We start from the raw sequence: 19,419 nt of genomic DNA on the forward strand, positions 1-19,419 counted from the left end.
AAAAAAAGACTTTAGTCTGTGACGGTAGCTGCTTTAAGGGATGCTTGTTGATCTCGTAGAGTAAGTCGCATGAATCATTTAACTGCCGTTTATTTTCTGGCCAGTCGTTTGCTGTGGACGTCGTTTGGAACGGGTTTCCTCTTATTGGTGGAGCCTTATGCTGATTTGAGAGACAGAGAGTTAGTTTGCTCCCAAACCCCGTCGGTCTGTCAGTGGTCTCGCGGGTTTGGAGATGCCAAAGCGCCTCCTCGCTGCTCACGCGCTCATACACAGAGCTGGAACTATCCACTGATGCCTCTTCTTCGTTTAGGTACTTTAACTGCATCTTAAAAACGTCGAGGTAATACACTTACATTGGATTTTTTCCATCTAGTTTTATTTTTGTTTCGATGACATATACACGGGATTTTTGTGATGGGTGGTGGAAACAAATCGCGGATCTTTTCTCTTTTTATGGAGACCGAAGTGAGCCTTTTTCCTACTGTTGAAAGCAAGTTTTATCTTGAAAATCAGCGTATGGTCAAACAGAGGATTCTTTAGGAGGGAAAGGATACTCGCTCGAGTATACTGTAGAAGATCCTGCAGAACGCGTAGATTTCACAAAAGAAAAGGGATATTCTGATCCGCAACATTGGATTTTACGTTTTGGCTGACTGACGCAGCATCCTTGGAGTATTTTATTTGGAGATTTCAGACCGTTTATTGTACATTTCGGAGAAATAAATTGTGTCTTCTAAAGCAAAACCAGACGAAGTTATGGAGATGGAGATGAAATAAAACCTGTATCTTCTGGTCAAATGACCACTTTCACTCGTTCTCCAATCTGACCACCTTATTTATGACATGGAAAAACGGGGACTCTACGGCGTCTTTTATTATTTGATTCTGAATGCGCCCCTGCTATTCTGTGTAAATGGTAAGTAAACTTACAGTCCTCGATGTCAGAGATTTCCACTCTCTGTTGCGTATTTAAGAGCAGAGTCTAGTGAGAGAAAGTAGATACGTTTTAGTGATTCTGAAATTAAGTTTTTATCTTTTTTTTCGTGATGCTGTGTAACATCTGGTTATATTGGATTCGTTATTTACTGTTTATCGTGCCATGTTGCGTGATATTAAATTCATATGTATGCTAGGCAAAATATCACGTTTACGTGGTGAGTTGAATATCCTCCAATCTTTAACTTAATATAATAGCCTAAATAATTGTTGAAAACTATTAACAAAATGCAAATGCGTGCATATATCTTAAACAGGCCTATTTGGTTTCTCAATTCGAAGGATTTCTAGTAACAACTATATGCTATTGATTTGTTTTCTTTATTAAGCCTCATTTACTGAAGTGCCCAAAGATGTGAGTGTCGGTGAGGGCGAGGACATAGAGATGCCGTGCGCTTTTCGAGCCGTTGGAGTCACGCCGTTCTCTTTGGAGATTCAGTGGTGGTACCTCAAGGAAACAGCCCCTAAAGAGCTCGCTCACGAACTTCAGATTAGTGCTCCAGCCAACAGACCTAAGGTAAAGGGCCTTTGGTGTTCTAAGAGATGCATGAAAACAGGTAGTCTTCCATAGGAGACCTGTTGTGAAAGTTGCACCAGGGGGGCTGTTTGACGGCCGCAGTGGGATGCGAGGAGGTTTCACGTGCTCATATTTCCCCCGGCGTACTACTTTGATGTATCCCTCTGATGAGTGAGCCCAAATTAACGCAAAAAGCAATCGATTCGTAAAGCACGTCATTCAATCATGTTGGATTGTTAGTCGGGGGGGGGGGGGGTATTCGGCTGAAGGATATGAATGTGATGTCATACTCAACATGATGTAAATGTCACAAAGCTTTTAACATGGCCCTGAGATGGATCATTGTACGCCAGGAAAAAATAAATCGCACATTTCAAATTGTGACTGTCTCGAACAAAACTAACGTTTCCTCAGCGTGCATCAATAGGACATTCGCATCAATAGGACAAACGTGACATGAATGCCTAAATTTCATTCAAACCAGAAATACAAAAAAAACGTATCCATATGAAATATAGCCTAAGCCATAAAACGTGACAGGAAAAAGTATGTGAAACGCGCAACGGTTGCTGTCCATGGTGCTGATGAGAATGACTGGACCTCTCGTTTATGATTAACTACGAGGGTCTTTCAAGCTTCAACAGTTGTTCCTTATTGATGTTATGACACAAGAAAATGAATCAATCTAGCTGCCTGTTCATGTTTTGATGTGATCTGTTACAGGTTGCCCACCGGGACGCCACAAAAATAAGCGTGAGTATTCCGATGATCATTCTGTGAGCGTTTTGTGGAATTATCTGACAGAAGACGAAATAAAATACAAAAACAATCCATGACAGGGATTTAGTGTTTTTGACACGTGATTCATTACATGAATATATCACAGCTGCGCTTCGTCGGCAGGAGCTCCGTCTTTCGGCGGATTGTCTGTTATAATTGCATTCATTTCAATAAACGGAAATCAAAAACTGACTAAAATCATGTTTTACACTTCTGTTATGTATGGGAAATATAATTAGCCTATGTATTAATCACAACATCTAAAGGTGCACACAGCAAATTCTAAATTGAACTTTCATTCAGTTGCCGTTTAATGACAAATACGGAAATTTGAATGACAAGTAAATGATGGATTATGTTCGCAAACCCTACTTTAATATAATTTCTTTCTGTCTTCATGAGCAGACGGTGAGAGTGCAGGGCAACGCCATTTCCCACAAGCTTAGCCTGTCGGGCGTCCGGAAGGAGGACGAGGGCGTGTATGAGTGTCGGGTTTTGGACTTGTACTCTGATGAGACTCAGGAAAACAAGGTGCAGGCAATTCTGCGTGTGACGCCACGCGAGGGAATGCTGGCCGAGGAGGCCGTGTCGCATATCCAGAACCGATGGCCGCTGAGAAACAGTAACACGGCGACGGGCGGAAGGGCCACATCCGAGCCGGGCCAGGGTCAGGGAAAACCCCGCGTGCCTCCACCGCTCGGAATCGGACCCGCTCCAGCCTCAACCACCACGACTGACACTGCAGTCAAGTCTTCAGCCTCGCCTCGGCCGGGCAATTCATCCATCCTGAGACAACAGCACGGATCCGGTGAGTGAAAGTGCAACAGCGGCACTAAGTGGTCAAAAGAGGAAACACAGGGTGTTGGAGCCTGATTGAGTGAGATTCTTTTAATGGCATTTTGGGATTAGCTTGATACGTTTACGTAAAACCAAAGTCCCTTTAAGTCTCGTCAATTGGCGACCGTGTTTACAACGAATCGGTGCAGCTATTTCTGACATAAATATAGCCTACTTACATTTTTTGGCAAAGGTCACGATAAAACAACATATTTCTGCTAGTTTAATTTAGGCCCATCATATGAATCACATTACAGTCTGGTACATTATGTTGATAAACAGTTAAACCTGACATAAAGTTTGTTTCTTATAAGCTCAAACTGCAGTTAAAAATCACATAATATGTTGCTACTGTACAAGTTTTGTACTCTGTACAAATCCCCTTCCCTGGAGAATCGCTTGTATTTAATGATTGACAGTTGACTTGTTTTACTGGAAGGCTGGGCTTCCTTCTGAAGAGCCGCTATATTAAGCATTTCTCTTTCCTCCATCCATAATAATACCATTGCATAGCGAATCAACTTGAATGACCTCTATCTATTCAAAGTTTATTTGGATGTATCTTTAATGAAGTGGTCAATGAGACTGTGTCTAATGTGACTATTGCATATAGTGAAATGCAGAACATTGAATTGTTTACCTGTACGTGGTTGAGAAGGATAAATTCCAATGTTATTACCAGTATTATTCGATATATTCTGTTGACATACCTCAGAGAGCTGTCTATTTCCTTGATTTGTTTTGATGTCGATGTTTATGTGATGGAGAGGCATCACTTTTTCAGACAGGCACAAACGCACACTAATCAATGAAGCATATCTCAGAATAATCCAATTTTACAGTCGCTGCTGGAAGGTTTAATTTGATGCCCTGCCGTATCAAACTCCTGTCTGCTCAGCAGGCAGTCTGGGAGAAAATGGTATGTGTGGATGTGTGTGTGTGTGTGATTGTTTATGTATCAGTGTATTCTCTGTGAAAGGCAAAAATCTGAAGATTGAAGGGAAGCAAGAGAGAGAGAGTATTAAAAGCACTTGATGACACTGGCTATGTCTGACGCAGCTGTTTAGAGCATCAGTCCTGACCCTCATTGTCTCTTTATGACCACAGTGCGGTGTGGCAGTGAGGTTATCGAGACTTCACCTTGTCTCTTTAACTCTGGCCCAGAGGTCAGGTCCTCTATTTATGGGGCCTTCGGTGGGGATTTAGAGGCTTGAGTGTGTTTCGGAGTCTCCGTTCTGTCACCGAAGAAGCGATTTCTGCAGACAACGGCGGGTGATTACATCAAGTGTCTAGTTGAGCCAGAGGAGTTTGTGGCGGGATGCATTACCCTGCAGGTAGCTTGACTAAATACTGTGGTCTGTTGGAAGATACAGTGAATTTAGAAGCATTTTATAGTTTTTAAAAAGGGCAACTAGGTATTGACTCTGTTGGTGTCTAGTGGTCATTGTCAATATTTGTGTTCTAGGACACCAGTTGTGTCTCCTGTCTGTTTCTAATATTTGAATAGGGTATATGTTGAACATCACATGACCAAACCAGAAAACAGGTCTTGTTACTTATGCTTGTCAGACAAGTGTTATGAAATAGCAGAGATAGTTTTTTGAGGTAATCAGCTTATTCAGCTTTGTTGATTTTATTAGCGTTTTAAATGTTTTTATATTGAAATGTCAGTGAAAAGATATACGAAATACTTTTAAATATCAATCTGCATCTATTACATATATTGATTTAGCTAATATTTGGTATCTTTTCATAAAGGTGTCCTGAACTGGCCTTTTTAATTATTTACACTGTTGTCTGGGGTCTACTTATGACGTCCGCATGGTTTTTACATAAAAAAATATAGAAGTCAACAAGTCATTTTCTACCCAGGTTTTGAGGCTGGCTCAAGAAACACTTGGTTTTTATGGGCGGGCCGCATTGAAAACTTGGAAGTAAACGCCCACTGCTATGACTGGATAACAGTTCCAAAAGACAGCAGTGTGCCTAGTGATGTACATTTCTGTGTCTGTTTGACAAGCCACGTGCTTTGTTGGTGCCTTCTGTAAACGTGGCTATACAAAAGAAATACATGGTATGGTTTAAAATTGTTGATTGTTATTATATGTTAAGTCACTGAAGTTCTATTTTCTACCTCAATTTTCCCAAAATTGCATTTTTAAACAGATATTCTGCGTTTCTATTTGATATTATTATATTTGCTGTACAAATGAACTTACGTGTGGATATAATTTTTGGTCTTCATGTTGTATTAAAGGGATAGTTCCAGTTAAATAGTTCCAAAAATAAGAATTTTGTCACCATTTACTCACCTTCGAGTTGTTCCAAATCTGTATAAATGTCTTTGTTCTTATGAACACAGAGAAAGATATTTGGAAGAATGCTTATAACCAAACAGATCTTGGAACCCATTGACTCCCATAGTGGTAAAAATTACTTTATATATTTTGTTGTTCTGTTGAACACAAAAGAAGTTTTTTTCAAGAATGTAGGACAGCAAACAGTTCTGGGGCACTTTTGACTACCATTGTCATTTTTGCTACTGTGGCAGTTAATGGCGTCCAGAATTGTTTGGTTGCAAGCATTCGTCCAAATATCTTTTTCTACATTCAACCAAACAAAGAAATCTACACAGGTTTGGAACAACTAGAAAGTGAATAATTCATGCCTTGTCACTGCTTGTTAAATTTTTTTACATTTGTTTTGATTTTCCTTTTTTTGGTTAAAAGCTGTTTAACTTATTTATTAATGTCAGAAGGGTAAAGAGTCTGACAAATTAAAAGGATTGCATATTTGAAGGATTTTGGCCCTGGCATCAGCTTTCTTTCTTACTTTCTTTCACTCTTTCTCTTACTCATACACACACACATACTCATTCTTTCACTTCTCTTTCGGAAGCATGTGCCTGTCACTTTTGCACAATGTCATCACTTTGAGTGGCAGAAACCATTAATATTATAGGAATGCTATGGGCGGGAGCTGAAAAGCATGGCTTTCTGCATGCTGTCAGGTGCATCAAATTGCCTGTTGCTGTTTTTGCTGTCTTTTATTTTTCCCCAGCAGGCCTTTGTGGCATGTCTATCCTGACTGGAAGGAGCAGATAACCTCAATGCCTTGTAGAAAATGGGTACAGAATCCCACCGAGCCAAAATACATTGAGGTTACAAAATGCACATGTTTGTAAGGAATACTTACTGTCAGATGGCACCTAATTCTCTCAGAGCATTAAGCATTAAATGTATCTGTGTAGACGTCTTCTAGACTAAATGCTTTTATTGGTGCACGAGTCTCAGCATACTCTTAAATTATTTCACAAGCTCATTTCATATTAATGCCATTGCTTCCTAATTGTATAATGAAGCTGTTTGTGTTTGCCGTAGGTTTAATTCATGTTAAAACATTTTAACAACGATTGAGCTGGTTTGACTAATCTTATTCTGTAAGCAAATTATATATATTTACCGTTTGGCTGTTTGTGTCAGGAACAGGGATAGGGAAGATAAGGGATATAGAGCTTAATTTGGCAGGTGAGTATATTTTTAGAGCACGTTGAGAAAAGAGAAATTAAGAACTGGACAGGAGTTAAGCAAATTAAAACCATGAAGTATTACAATGAAGATAAAGAGAAAAAGATTACTCCTCCTAGCCAGTTAGCCGTGTCTCAGCTCAAATTCATTGTTTTAAATGCACACGACGATCAAACTCACAATAAAAAGAAAGGCGGATGCAACACTCATGCGTTGTGACATTCTCGTTCTTCCCGAGATGAAGCTCAGTGGAGAAGAAGCTCAACAAAGATGAACAGATAATAGCATAAATAAAGCTAATAGCATAGCTATTTGAAGGGAATTTCAGAGCTTGAAATTAGTTTATAATTTTCATAAATTTACGGCTTGTGATTGCTTTTCATTGGAAGACACCATAGGAGCACATCACTTCAGCAAATAGAGAGTGGTGCAACTTGCATTTTTCCTGTGTTCTTTTAGACGTGACATGTAAACGGCAGACTTTTGTATTTTGCGGAGGAATAGAATATAGTGTAAATGGAACCGTTTTAAATAGACTTAAAGCTATCCAATCAAAGAACGCGCTAAGTGACGAGGTGTACAATTTAAGGCCCTGTATTGCATGCTTTCAATAATGTGAAAGTCAACACACTTTGAAATGGCCGTGCTCTGATGGCATATTATTACGCAAGACATCTGTAAGCGACAACCGCACTTTGTTTTAAACAAAGGAGCATCAACCAAACGTACGGAGGTATGTTTAATGGCTTTACTGGAAGTTTAAACATGTTTAAAAACTAAAAAATTTAAACACAAAGTAAAATGTATATTTTTAGGCTTTGTACAATGCATACGCCAAAATAAAACAATGTTATTAACCTGTATTTTTTGTAAGTAAACCGTTTTTGGAACAAAATATTTCAGAAGAAACACAAGAACAGAAGCGATAAAATAGTGATTCTGCTCAGAGTGGAATAAATGTTTTAAGCCCTGCTTGGCACCCTGATACATTTATATCAATCCAGCTGCACTGCTGTTTTAATCTACTCTCTGTTTGTGTGTGTGCGCATCAATCTGGTTATTTCACCTGTAATCAAATTGCAATCCCGCGTGACAGCGAGCGTAGGGGGTTTGGAGGTGCGATAATTCTGTGTTTGAGAAGCCCAGTGTTTGGTGCTGCTGGACAGCTTTCACACTTTCACTGGTGAGCCCAGTCCAACTGCAGCCCCCCACTGCAAGCATGCATTTGCTAGATGTGTTTGTTGATTGTCAATGTGTGGGAGCTCTTCAGCACTCTGGGACGAGTGTTAATTGTTTCATCTTTGCTTCGGTCGTATTGAGACACGGTGCTTAGTTGTGTTCCTGCTGACTACATCAGGGAAATCAAGGAGAACTTTGTCTCAGTCTAGCTTTTGTTTAGCGATTGACTCACACAAACAGAGAGAGAGAAAGAGAGAGACATGAAGGTAAGACTGAACATAAAGCATGAAAGACAGCAGTGAGGATTTTCAGACCGTGAACAATACAAAATGGTAGCTGGTTCAAATTACGGTATGGGACATTCCATAATAAAGTATGAAAGCTGTCCAATGGGTATTTTTTTGGAGGATCTATTGACAGAAATGCAATATAGTGTCTGTAGCAAGGTTCAATAAAAGGAAGGATGGAGGCAGGAACCGGCATACATGACAACCGACTTTTAATATAATAAACAAACAAAACAAAAGTAAAATGCCGACAGCTCATTCACGGTCCATTGCCGGCCACAAAACACACTAAAAGACAACATAAAATCCAGGCCTTGTCCTCTCTCATCGTACACTCCTGTCGCTTGTCCTTTTATGCTCCTGGAGCTTCTCCATGAAAGATGTGAGACCGGTGCAACGTGCAGCTGACACTCATTATCACACACGTCACCGTCCTCGCGCCGTTCCCTCACAGCTCTCGTCCCGCTTGGCTTGCTACATTGTCATAACTATGTCTTCAGAGGAGTATAAAGACCTTGAATTATGAAGCGTTATGTTTTTATTACCTTAGAATTACACCTTACATGGAACTCGACATTTTGTTTCTACAGGATCCCTAAATGGAATGTTCATATATAAGCTATCTCCTTCGGCAGAGAAGCGAAAACATGATGACATCTTAGTACTGTGTCAGCCACCGTAGTAATTTGAAAGGGAAGGGTGGAGTGAGCTGTTGTTTGCAATTTGCAACCCCCCCAGTAGATGCCGCTAAATTTCATGCACTGGACCTTCAATAGCTTTTAGATTTTTCCCTGATGTCCATTGTATCATTGATATCAGTGTCTGGATTTTGTCAGTCATGTTAGTTATTATTTTTTAGCATTTACTTTATAAGTAAATAAAATATAAACTAAAATATTCCACGCTAATAAAGTTTATATAGTGCAGGATTTGAGGGTAGACTGTCTTGATGTTCTCTGTGTCTGTTTGTAGATGCACTGGCTAAAACAAGCCAATTATCAGCATGAATACAGTGTTTGTGTTGTCTTTCTGTGGTCAATAATCCCTCTTTTCCAGACCCTTAAGCTTTAATCTTTTTGTTTGCTAAAGCTCTGCTCTTGTCCACAGGGAATAACTGTCATGCAGGATTCCTACACGTTTTAGAAAAGTATGGATTTTTATTTGATTGTTTTCCAGGTCTGGATTAGCATGGAAAAGAAAATTGAGTATGGAGAAAATAGTTCTATTGCCCTGTCCGTTTTACTAAAATATATTACAGCAAAACAGACCGATTGCTTTCTCCCTCTTTCTCCAAGTTTGAGTGCACACCTACATTTAAAAATAACGAACCTGACTAAACGGACAATTGTAATATTCAGTAATGCAAACTACAAAATGCTAAAATGAGACAAAAACATGACCAGACCTTCACTAGTTCATCTATATGATGAACTACTATATGATTTGCAAATATTTCAAACGCATCAATTAACTCTTGTTCTTTAATTCTCTTTCTATATTATTTTAAATATTTTTGAATCGCATCTATGTCTGTAAAATTGTCATTCCAAACCCAAATGCTCTTGAAAGATTGATTGTATTTCAATCTGGTAATATTTGTATAAAAAATATAAATTGACCATATGTTAATTTATCACTGATAAACATTTAAAGACAGACATGCTTTTAGCTATTATTATATAATTTGCACCTAATTGTTCTAAAATGCACATATGTAGCTCAAGAAAATATTTTCTGTTTGTATTTCTAAGATCCTGCGTATGGCCCCGATTGGACATTATAATTATTTTAAAGATGCCAAGTTCATTCATTTTAGTTTTCTTTTCTTGTTCATGAATGAATTGTATTTTACCAATCCTTCTGTTGTTGTGGTTTGAAGATTTACAGTTATTTAATCTGACATATTATTACAATTGCACTAAATTTCAATGTTGTGCACTGAACATGTCTTGGTTTGGTGTTAATTAATTTGTATGAGGTATAGCTACAAAGTCCACTGATTATTGGTAAAATATTATAATTATATACATGTGAACAGTTTGATGCAGCATTTTATATATGTTAAATATGGTCTGAAAAATCTTCAGGGAAGTCTGTATGTTTGATCCTGGAAAAGTATGGAATTTCGAAATGGAAAAGCCTCCTCCTTTTACCATATTGTGCTTCTAGTTTTCCATATAGCTTTACTGTGTAGGTATCATAGTTGTGCTGTTGATTATACCAGTGGTTGATATTATAAATCTCATAAAGATTCTTCAATGTCACATACTAAAATAAAAGAAGTCATTTGCTGGTATTATTGATTCACAATATCAGTCTCTGCATTCACAGGCATGCTTGGGCGGACAACTTTATACCTGCAGCTTAAAGCATAGTTTCAACAAACCATAGTCAATTGGATTTGGAGGTGTGTTGAGCGTTCTGCTGAAACACTATTATTCCCTCTGAGGGAGAGAGACATAACCTCAGCTCCACAGATATGATCACACTGTAACCCTCTAATCCTTCATTTTAAGAGTCCATTGCTTCTGATCTCTCAGTGGGCCCTCAAGGGCCATTATAACAGTTCGTAAGGGCACCTGCTAGGATCGAAGGGAGTTGGAAGAATTGATAAAAGCAAGAGATGAGTTGTGAGGTGAAAAGAATAAAGATATAAATTATAAGCATGGCAATTAAAAGAAATGTATGTTATTACCAATAAAGAGGTAAAATTGAACTGAGTTTAATTCCTACAAACAGCTGTTTTACACCTAGATTTGAGTTAACTTCCAATCATTAAGATAATCATGTAGACAGCATTGCATGGAGAATGTCACGTAATTTTTCCATTCCCTGAGGGATGGACTTAAGAAAAATGAATATTGCAGTGTGTCAAAAATTTTATAAACTGGCACATTTAAAGAAATTCTGCTTTTTACTATGACTAGTCCACAAAACATAAGCAGTGAATGTAGCATAGAAGATCAAAGCCTAATTAAAGGTCTATTGTATAAAATACAATGCATTACGGCATCTAGAGGTGAGGTGGTGAATTGCAACCAACAGCTCACCCCACCCCTCCCTTTCGAGGCACTACGGTGGCTAACACAGAACTAGTGTCGTCACATTTTCGCTAGTTTGCCGAAGGAGGTAACGTATTAACGAAACGTGCTCTGTAGAGTGTTCACTTAATGCAAAATATGCAAAATAAACCCCTGGGAGACTGCATTTATTAGATATTATTTACTAGAATAATCTTGCTTGTTCTATAAACACCATGCACTGTGCTGTGTGTACACAATGCACATTGTGAAAAACGCTATATAAATAAAATTGAATTGAGTTGAATAGAGCAGTTTCGGTCTACTGTAGAAACAACATGGTGAATTCCATGCAAGGGATCCCACGGTGTATGTATAGAAATAGCTCATTCTAAGATAATAAAAACATAATGCTTCATTATGTAAAGTATTTATACACCTCATAATATACATAATTATGTCTCCAATTACATTTCTGTCAATAACAAATACACACTGAACCTTTAAAATGCAAAAGAAACAAATGTCTCAAATAGATGTGAGTGACCTGCCATATGCTGTAGTGAAAACGCCGAGGACATGCCAAAATACACTCATCTCTTAAATGTCCTTTTAATTCTATTTTGTAAAACTAAATGATTCGGATTATTTTGTCAGGGGTATACTGTGATTTCACAGTACCAACATATCCATCTCCGAGTGGAACCATATTCCTTCAAAGATAAAATATTTGTATTAAAAGTGGCATTGACTGTGAGTACTGGGGTGGGTTCATTAAATGTGTTAAGCGAACAGACAGATTAATATCCTTTTATAGATTGGTTAAGTGAGGAATAGGATGAGATTACTGCTGACATATGAGTAATGAGCTGGACTCAGAATCCCTCTGCGTCTGTGTTGACTGTAATTATTTCCACAGCAGTCAGGGTCATGACTTTGGCATTTTAGCTGATTTGCTTGTCTGTTCGTGTATTCACTTACCCTTGTTTAGCCTAATCTCTTGTGTATCTAGTTTTCGATTGTGTGCAGAGTGACGTTGACACTGAAGGTCAATTAATAGAGGATCCTGTGAATCAATTAAAATGTAAGAGTATGGTGAAGAAATGTAGTGGGACGTTTAAAAAAAGCTCCCTATTGCTTGGTGAAGTGATGGTTTTGACATGTGGCAATGGATATCCTGATCTGGTTCAGATCACTTCGTTAACTTTATACATTGGAGGTATTTTTTTATTTGATTTGATTTGATTTAATTTCTTGTCATTACACACATACAAGTACAGTGCAACAAAATTAATTTTCATCAAGATCTTTAGTTTAGTACACTACCCATGTGTTATCATTATAAGCTGTGCCATTATCAGAGCAGTGTATTTTTTATTCAACACTGGTTTATGGTATTATTCGATATTTACCATATAACAATATATTCAGTTTTATTTGAGGAATATATAGCTGTGGAAAAACACTCCAGTTTTGCTTTTATCAGCATTTCTGCATGTATTATGGCCATTCCAGTCCAGTGTCTGTCAAAATTTAACAGAAATAAACTTCAGGAGGGGCTTAAAAGTCACCCAACAGCAATGTGAAAACTGAGAAAATGCAAAGCTGCGTTCTATCATATACTGTATATACATTTTTGAACTGATCCTAAATAGCATGTAAAAACATTAGTATTTTGTTGTTTGTAAACATGAATATGAAATTGCTTTCTTCGCGACTTTTAAGATCTGCAAACATTGCATCTTTATTGTCATTTTGACCAAATAGTTCGGTTTCCGATTTCTGCAAATAAATGCAAATAAGAAACATTATTTTCATTTGGAATTTGCGAGACTAGTTGTCTCCAGTTCACAGAATAAAACAAACATTGTCTGTTTACTCAAACACATAGCTGAAAATAATTTTGGAAAGGTCTCTTAATTTTGTTATAGCTGTATTTTATGGTCCTTATACTAAGAAAAACATGCATGAATAAGTCCATATTTCCAGTGTTACTCAGCCTGAGTCAGCCACTGTGGCCTTCAGCCTTTAAGATCATTTTTAAGTTCAGGAATTGATATAAATATATAAATAAATTGTAAAAAGAACAGAGAGAAGAACAAGCTGAAAGTACTATGAAGTGCCTCTCTGGTAAACCCAAGCTATAATGTTTCAGCGAACCACAGCATTTCACAAATCCTTTCCTATGCCAACCCAACCACCCATGTAAGGGGACAACACCACCTTCTTACCTCTACAACAATGATGATAAAAGAAACAGCCAGCTGTGAATGTATAGGTCAAATGGACACGCTCCAGGAGATCACTGTACAACATGCGCCTGGAGCTTGTGTGTTGTTGTGCAATCGTGCTGTGCCATGGTGTACCTGTTACAGGCAGCTTGGCACACTATGCTAATCTGTTTGGGGATTGTGGGAGAGTTAGAGTAAAGAAGTGCAGTGAGATATGACCACGGGAAACTCAGAACTACGGAAAACAGACGGCCATTTCACACTCTGAAAGTCAGGAGCGCTCTGTTAAGCAGTGACTCATTACTAGTGTGTTTTTGTATGGCAATGTGGGTGTATGTCCATATATTGAGGAGAGAGACAACAACTGTGTGTTCATGTGGTTTGAATGTATTGTTTCTGGTGTTAGTTGTGTTTTTACGTATGTGTGTTTATTTCACAGTCTGTTTTGGTACTCTGTTTGCCTTTCTTGGCTTGGGCTCAAAAAGCCTGTGGGCTACTGTTCTGCTGTCAGTCAAGAAGAGAAAAGGTCATGTAGGTCCCAGACAGAGGGCACGGTGCTCCCCTGAAGGTCCAAGGGTTCTTCCGTGTGCCCCGATGGGAGCTTTAGCACTCTTTTCAACTCCAACAGCAAAATTACAGACGAAAGTGAGGACTAACTGTGTTTTTTGTTGTGCGTAGCTTGTAACGGTGGAATAATGCGATAAAAGCAAAATTGGTGAGTCGAACGAGAACGAGACATCTGAAGGATTTTGGTAATGTGAAACATGGTGCAGATGCTGAATAAGCCATAGATGCATTAAATAGCTAGAGAGGAAAAGCTAAGGAAGTAGATGTTGTTTAATTTTATATGTTGATGAATGTATGTTTAAATGTATGTTTTTATGTACTGTAACCTAACAATCGTTTCTGTCTCTCTTTCTCTGTTGCTGCTGACATTTGTAGGTTCCGGAACAATGGCGACCACTGAGCCGCTCCTTTACATCACTCTGCTGATCCTGCATAAGCTCCTCCCCTTCCTGATTGCCTACTAAGAGACAACAACCAAACAACTCGCAATTTCACTTTATGTACCAAATGAAAAGGGAAAAATATTACTACGTATATAAATATATAAAAATAAATATATCTATCATTATGGCACATCACAGACAGGTATGGGATGCCACGATAAGATCAGCGTATGATTCGGAGCGTATTAAAACATTAGTGTAATAAAAAACAGCCATGTTCTTTTTTGGGACTGTAGGACATTTGACTCAGATTTGGATGTAAAATGGATTCTATAAGAAGCATGATAAAAAACACACAGAAAATGTAAAAAAAGAGTCTATGTGAATTAGAGCTTCACAACTGTGTAATTCACACAACTGACATCCATAAACACTGCATCAGATTTCGATATAGTAGTGTTCGCCTTGCTAAATGCATGGCTTTTCTATTTAATTTTTTGGGTTTTTATTTTTATTTTAAGATTTTAGATTTCAGTTTCATCATTGCTCTAATTTAACTATATGAATAATTGAATCATCGATGCCTTCTCATTTTAATTTGATGATTTTATTAATATGGTTTACTTTTGCATTTTCCCAACCTTTTCTCTTTTCTTTTTTTTGCATGAATGGTTTCATTGCAGTAATGTCGAACAGGACACTCTTTCATGTCAGTCCTTTCCACAAGACTGTGTGTAATACTGCGTATTATGTTTCCTCACATCTGACTTTTGAGTTCTCGAGCTTTTTGGTCTCATAATGTATAAAAATGTAACCTTATATTTTGATCAAAAAAGACACATTACCATAGTTGTTGTTAGTCACCTCTAATGATGTTTATTTTTATTAAAGGTATGGTGGTCAAGAAAAAAATGTATAAGAAAAAACATTGGTATGTTGCCAGCATCAGTTGAAATAAAAGTTGTTTCTTTTTAAAAAAAAGAGAGAAAATAAGAAAATTATAATTCCTTAGGTTTTTACATCGTAACGACATTTTGTGTTATTTCTTTATCAAAACAGACTTTCGTTAGATAGCTACAGTACATGTTGTTTGCAAGTCTAAACGAAACACTCCAGCATCTCAGTGTCATGAACGGCAATATATTCTTTACAATTGAATAGTCCTAGTTCCAGCTGAAAAACACATTATTCTTGCAAGCAATACCAACTGAACAGGGGCTGGCAGACAACTCACGGTTCATTTCATTAGTCAAATACACATCAACTTTTTGCAGGGTCAGATAACTCTCTTCTGTCTTAAAATAACCATACTCTACCTAAATCTTCTGACGAATGACAGAGGCAATGGTCCATGGTAAAGCAGTAAATTTTACTCTCTTAATGGAACCCTGGAAGGTGTCACACAACCAACCATCCTCGGACAGCCATTGTGTATATCTCTTCCAGGTAACTGACTTTCACTCACTTTAATATTCACCCATACAATGAAATGTCCTCCTACTCTTACTGGAATAAATAACTGTTTTCAAACATAAATGAATCCAGCAGGTAAAGCCAAGCATCCAGCGAACCATCACAACTTAAGCATTTTTTCTTTATAAAAATGAAATAAGCCAGGTCGCTTTGATTCCTCTTGGTGAAGGCCTATCCGACCCATCAAATTGAGAAAATCATTTATATGCGTTGCACAGGATCCGACAAGACCCTGAGTGCTCTAACCACTACTGTAAATCATCCACTATTCAAGTGAACCAACTCTCTTCCTCTCCTGCTTCCTCCAGTCTTAAGGAAACTTAATGGGAAGAAAGGAACATGCACTATATGGTTGGTGCATTAGATGCAAATGCATTCTCTTGTAACATACACATAGAATTCATGTGTGAATGGCTTTGTCCCTACATAATTCTTATGCTGTCAATTAAATAATGTGACAAAGGCACTGAAAGGATAAAGATACCTGTCCCCGGTACATGTTGTTGCTCAATGGTTGGGCTTTCAAAGCTCTGAAAACTTGAGGTGTTTCTGCACAAAGGACAAACAAAAAATACACAAGTTAGACAATTATTGACGAAAACAATATACACCTGTAAGTGATAATAGTTATGTGAAGTTTTGTGTTTGTATTGAAATTGTTAAATCTAAGCGTTGATTTTTTAATTATTTCTCAGGATGCGTGAATCAAGAAATATAAGCCAAAGTTTCCCTTTGCTAGCCATAATTGTCTCATGACAGACGTCTGACAGGGAAATGTGTCAAAAATGCCAGTCTAGGATCCTGCTGTGTCCTTATCAGACTAGTTTCAAAGAAACATGTGTTTCATTTAACAAGCATGTTTTGTACATTAAAAATAAACTGTGGATGATTTCCCCTAGATACAATATTTCTATGACCAAAGAATCTGTTTCATCCAGAATCTCACAATGTGGTGGTCATGGAAAATGGGTTAGAGGACATTAGCAGCTTCCGTACTTAACTGTGGAGTCGGTGTGGCTTTAAGAAGGTGATATAACATGTGCCCTGATCGATACACAATGTCCTTTTGAAAAGTGCTTTAGCATCATGTCAAAAACAATACATGAAAAGAAAAAGAAAATAAATTCTACTTTGTCCTGTTGAGGTACAAATTCATGTACTAATGAGATGCTATAAGCTATAATGTGGTAATTAAGAATTGATCTGCATGTTAAGAAAACTAATTTGATGATAAAGCAGGCAATTTATGTTCACATAAGAATCACAGTCTTACAAGTAATCAGCTAATTCATTTACAGTTACATTTGGCAGACGCTTTTATCCAAAGTGACTTACATTGCATTATCCTATTAATTTGTTTCTAAGTATGTGCAATCCCCAGGGATCAAACCCACGACCTTGGCTTTGTTAACGCCATGCTCTTACCACTGCACTACAGGAAATTGACCAGCACATAGACAGGACAAGTTTCTGAGTAAGACAATCTTGCCCTTCCTGATAAAGCTCACCACACAAGTGAATAACATGCATGGTGGACATGCATTAACCCTTAGTTGTATTTTCACAATGTATGCACAGAACAGCACTTGTGTGTGTCTTACGTGAATGTACTGCAACAAAAGAATGTGGGTAGCTTGAAGCAGACAAATTCTGCAGTAACAAACAGAAGAGATCCTTATCCTTGCAGGGCATCTGTCTCGCTTTTAAGAAAGGTGAGTGAACACACGTATAGCCACGTATAGTGTGTGTCATCATCTTTGACGTCAAACGAATTGAAACATGCTAATAACTTGTTCATGTGACTCCATCGTAATGTAAATCTAACTTGACAGATTTAATGAGCGCTGAGCTGAGCTACTGTATCATCTCAAGCTATTATAAATTACAATATCGTTGAGTCTAAAACAACAGGTTGGAACTAAGGAAATTAAGTTGTATTTGCTGGTCACCAAGTGATTTTGTACTCTTTTTAAATACATTATTGTATTAAAATAGTAATTAATTTTTTTTCGTCTAACTGTATAAATTGATTTCATTCACATTTCATTCATACTGAAAAAAATTGTTTCTAATTATGAAAAGGTAAGAAAGAGATGACTCAATTTGACTGAATGGTTCTTTGTGGAACCAAAAAGTGTTCTCCTATGGCATATCTGTAAAGAGCCTTTAATGCACCTTTAGTTTTAAGAGTGAAGGGCAAACACGCACAAAAAATGTTTTTATAATTATAAACTGTTTTATAACTGTTTTAATAATGGTCACTGTAGCGAGGTAGGCGGGACGAGAGCCGGGATGCGAGGCCGGTGCTTGAGTGTCGACGAGCGTCAGCTGTACGCACACCGATCTCGTATCACGGAGGAGATTGTGGAGCATGAGAGGACGAGCGACCGGACCATCAGTGAGAGAGGACCAGGCCTGGATTTTATGTTGTGTTTTATAGTTTGTTTATGTAATTAAAAGTTATTTTATGGTCGCCTGTTCCCGTCTCCTTCCTTCCCTTTTATTGAACCTTGTTACAGTCACCATCTTCACAAGCTGATTTATTTTGCCCAGTCCTTGTCTAGCATTTACAAAAAAAGATTTTCAATTGATTAAATCCAATGGTTTTAAAAGCACAACCTCAACAGTCGTTGACGAAAGCTTAAAATAAAAAAGATGACGTCTCACCCTAAAACACCGCCCTTGAGCATCACTGACTTTGTTGGCAGGTTTTTAAATGCGAGCAAGCGTGCTTACAGGACTCTATGCCCACAGGCTAATTTCTTAAATGCCTGAACAGTCTACTGCCATATGCCTCGCATGCATTTATCATGCTGGAGAATCTTGATTAACAGCCATATGCTTCACAAGTCCACATTAAGTGCTTATCAGAAATGGAAAGCAAAGGGCTTCATGACCTGTCGCATTATTCTTGTATGTAATCATCAATGATAAATGTTCTGCCGCAGCTGGAATAGGTGTCGGATAAAGAGCATTTTGGTAACACGGGTATCACTCTGACTGCTCTTACGAATGCGCAGCCCCTCTAAAGCTTTTTTATAGTCGGGCACTTAAGCAAGCGCATTGATCTTCTTTAAAGCATTTCCTCTGTGGCCTGCGTCGACCGTGTTCTTTGAATATTAAACTGCGAACGGATGCGAGGTGTCTGGTGCACCGGCCCTTGTAAAGACGATTCTCAATTCATCATACTTGGAGAAGCATCGAAACAAGGATAAGGGCCTTACAGGATCACAGACAGTACATTCTTGGAGGCAAATGGCTTAAGGAGGTTTGGATGCAGTTTGGTGATAAACGGCTGCAAAATTACTTAAACAATTAGCATACAATGGTGTTTTATTGTACACTGGTTTCTTTTGCTACATAGCTCAGCTTGTGCCGTGGGGATGAGAGAACAGAAAGTGCCCATCACAGATACCAGACGTGGTGCCGGCACGTCACCATCTGTAGACCTTAAGCGACCCGCATGACTGAATCCGGTGGAGAAGACGTATGATGTTTGATAGCTTGATTAAATGTTAAAAGTGATAGCGAGTAAGTGCAGACTTCGGAGCCTCAGACTAATCCGGATAAGCTTAAATCCTTTGAGAGATTCAGGGTAAGATTCTAAACAATTACCCCTGCC

General features: G+C 38.1%; 1 protein-coding gene across 1 annotated transcript; it reads left to right on the forward strand.

The window, feature by feature from the left end:
• The first annotated feature begins 211 nt into the window (after nt 1-211).
• Nucleotides 212-15,297, forward strand: vstm2b (V-set and transmembrane domain containing 2B). The gene is made up of 5 exons (XM_079451232.1): nt 212-916; nt 1,326-1,513; nt 2,237-2,266; nt 2,699-3,101; nt 14,317-15,297. Exons 1-5 carry the CDS (start codon nt 844-846, stop codon nt 14,403-14,405), a joined length of 783 nt encoding a protein of 260 aa, XP_079307358.1. The 5' UTR covers nt 212-843; the 3' UTR covers nt 14,406-15,297.
• The last annotated feature ends 4,122 nt before the right edge of the window (nt 15,298-19,419 follow it).

This window comes from Barbatula barbatula (assembly GCF_947034865.1).
Source record: "Barbatula barbatula genome assembly, chromosome: 1".
Taxonomy (NCBI): Eukaryota; Metazoa; Chordata; class Actinopteri; order Cypriniformes; family Nemacheilidae; genus Barbatula; species Barbatula barbatula.

Excerpts from the sequence above, each read along its gene's own strand:
- vstm2b (XM_079451232.1), top strand. The coding sequence starts at position 844 with ATGGAAAAACGGGGACTCTACGGCGTCTTTTATTATTTGATTCTGAAT. Across the intron at positions 1,514-2,236 it reads CTCCAGCCAACAGACCTAAG|GTTGCCCACCGGGACGCCAC; the intron begins GTAAAGGGCCTT and ends GATCTGTTACAG. Across the intron at positions 2,267-2,698 it reads GGGACGCCACAAAAATAAGC|ACGGTGAGAGTGCAGGGCAA; the intron begins GTGAGTATTCCG and ends CTTCATGAGCAG.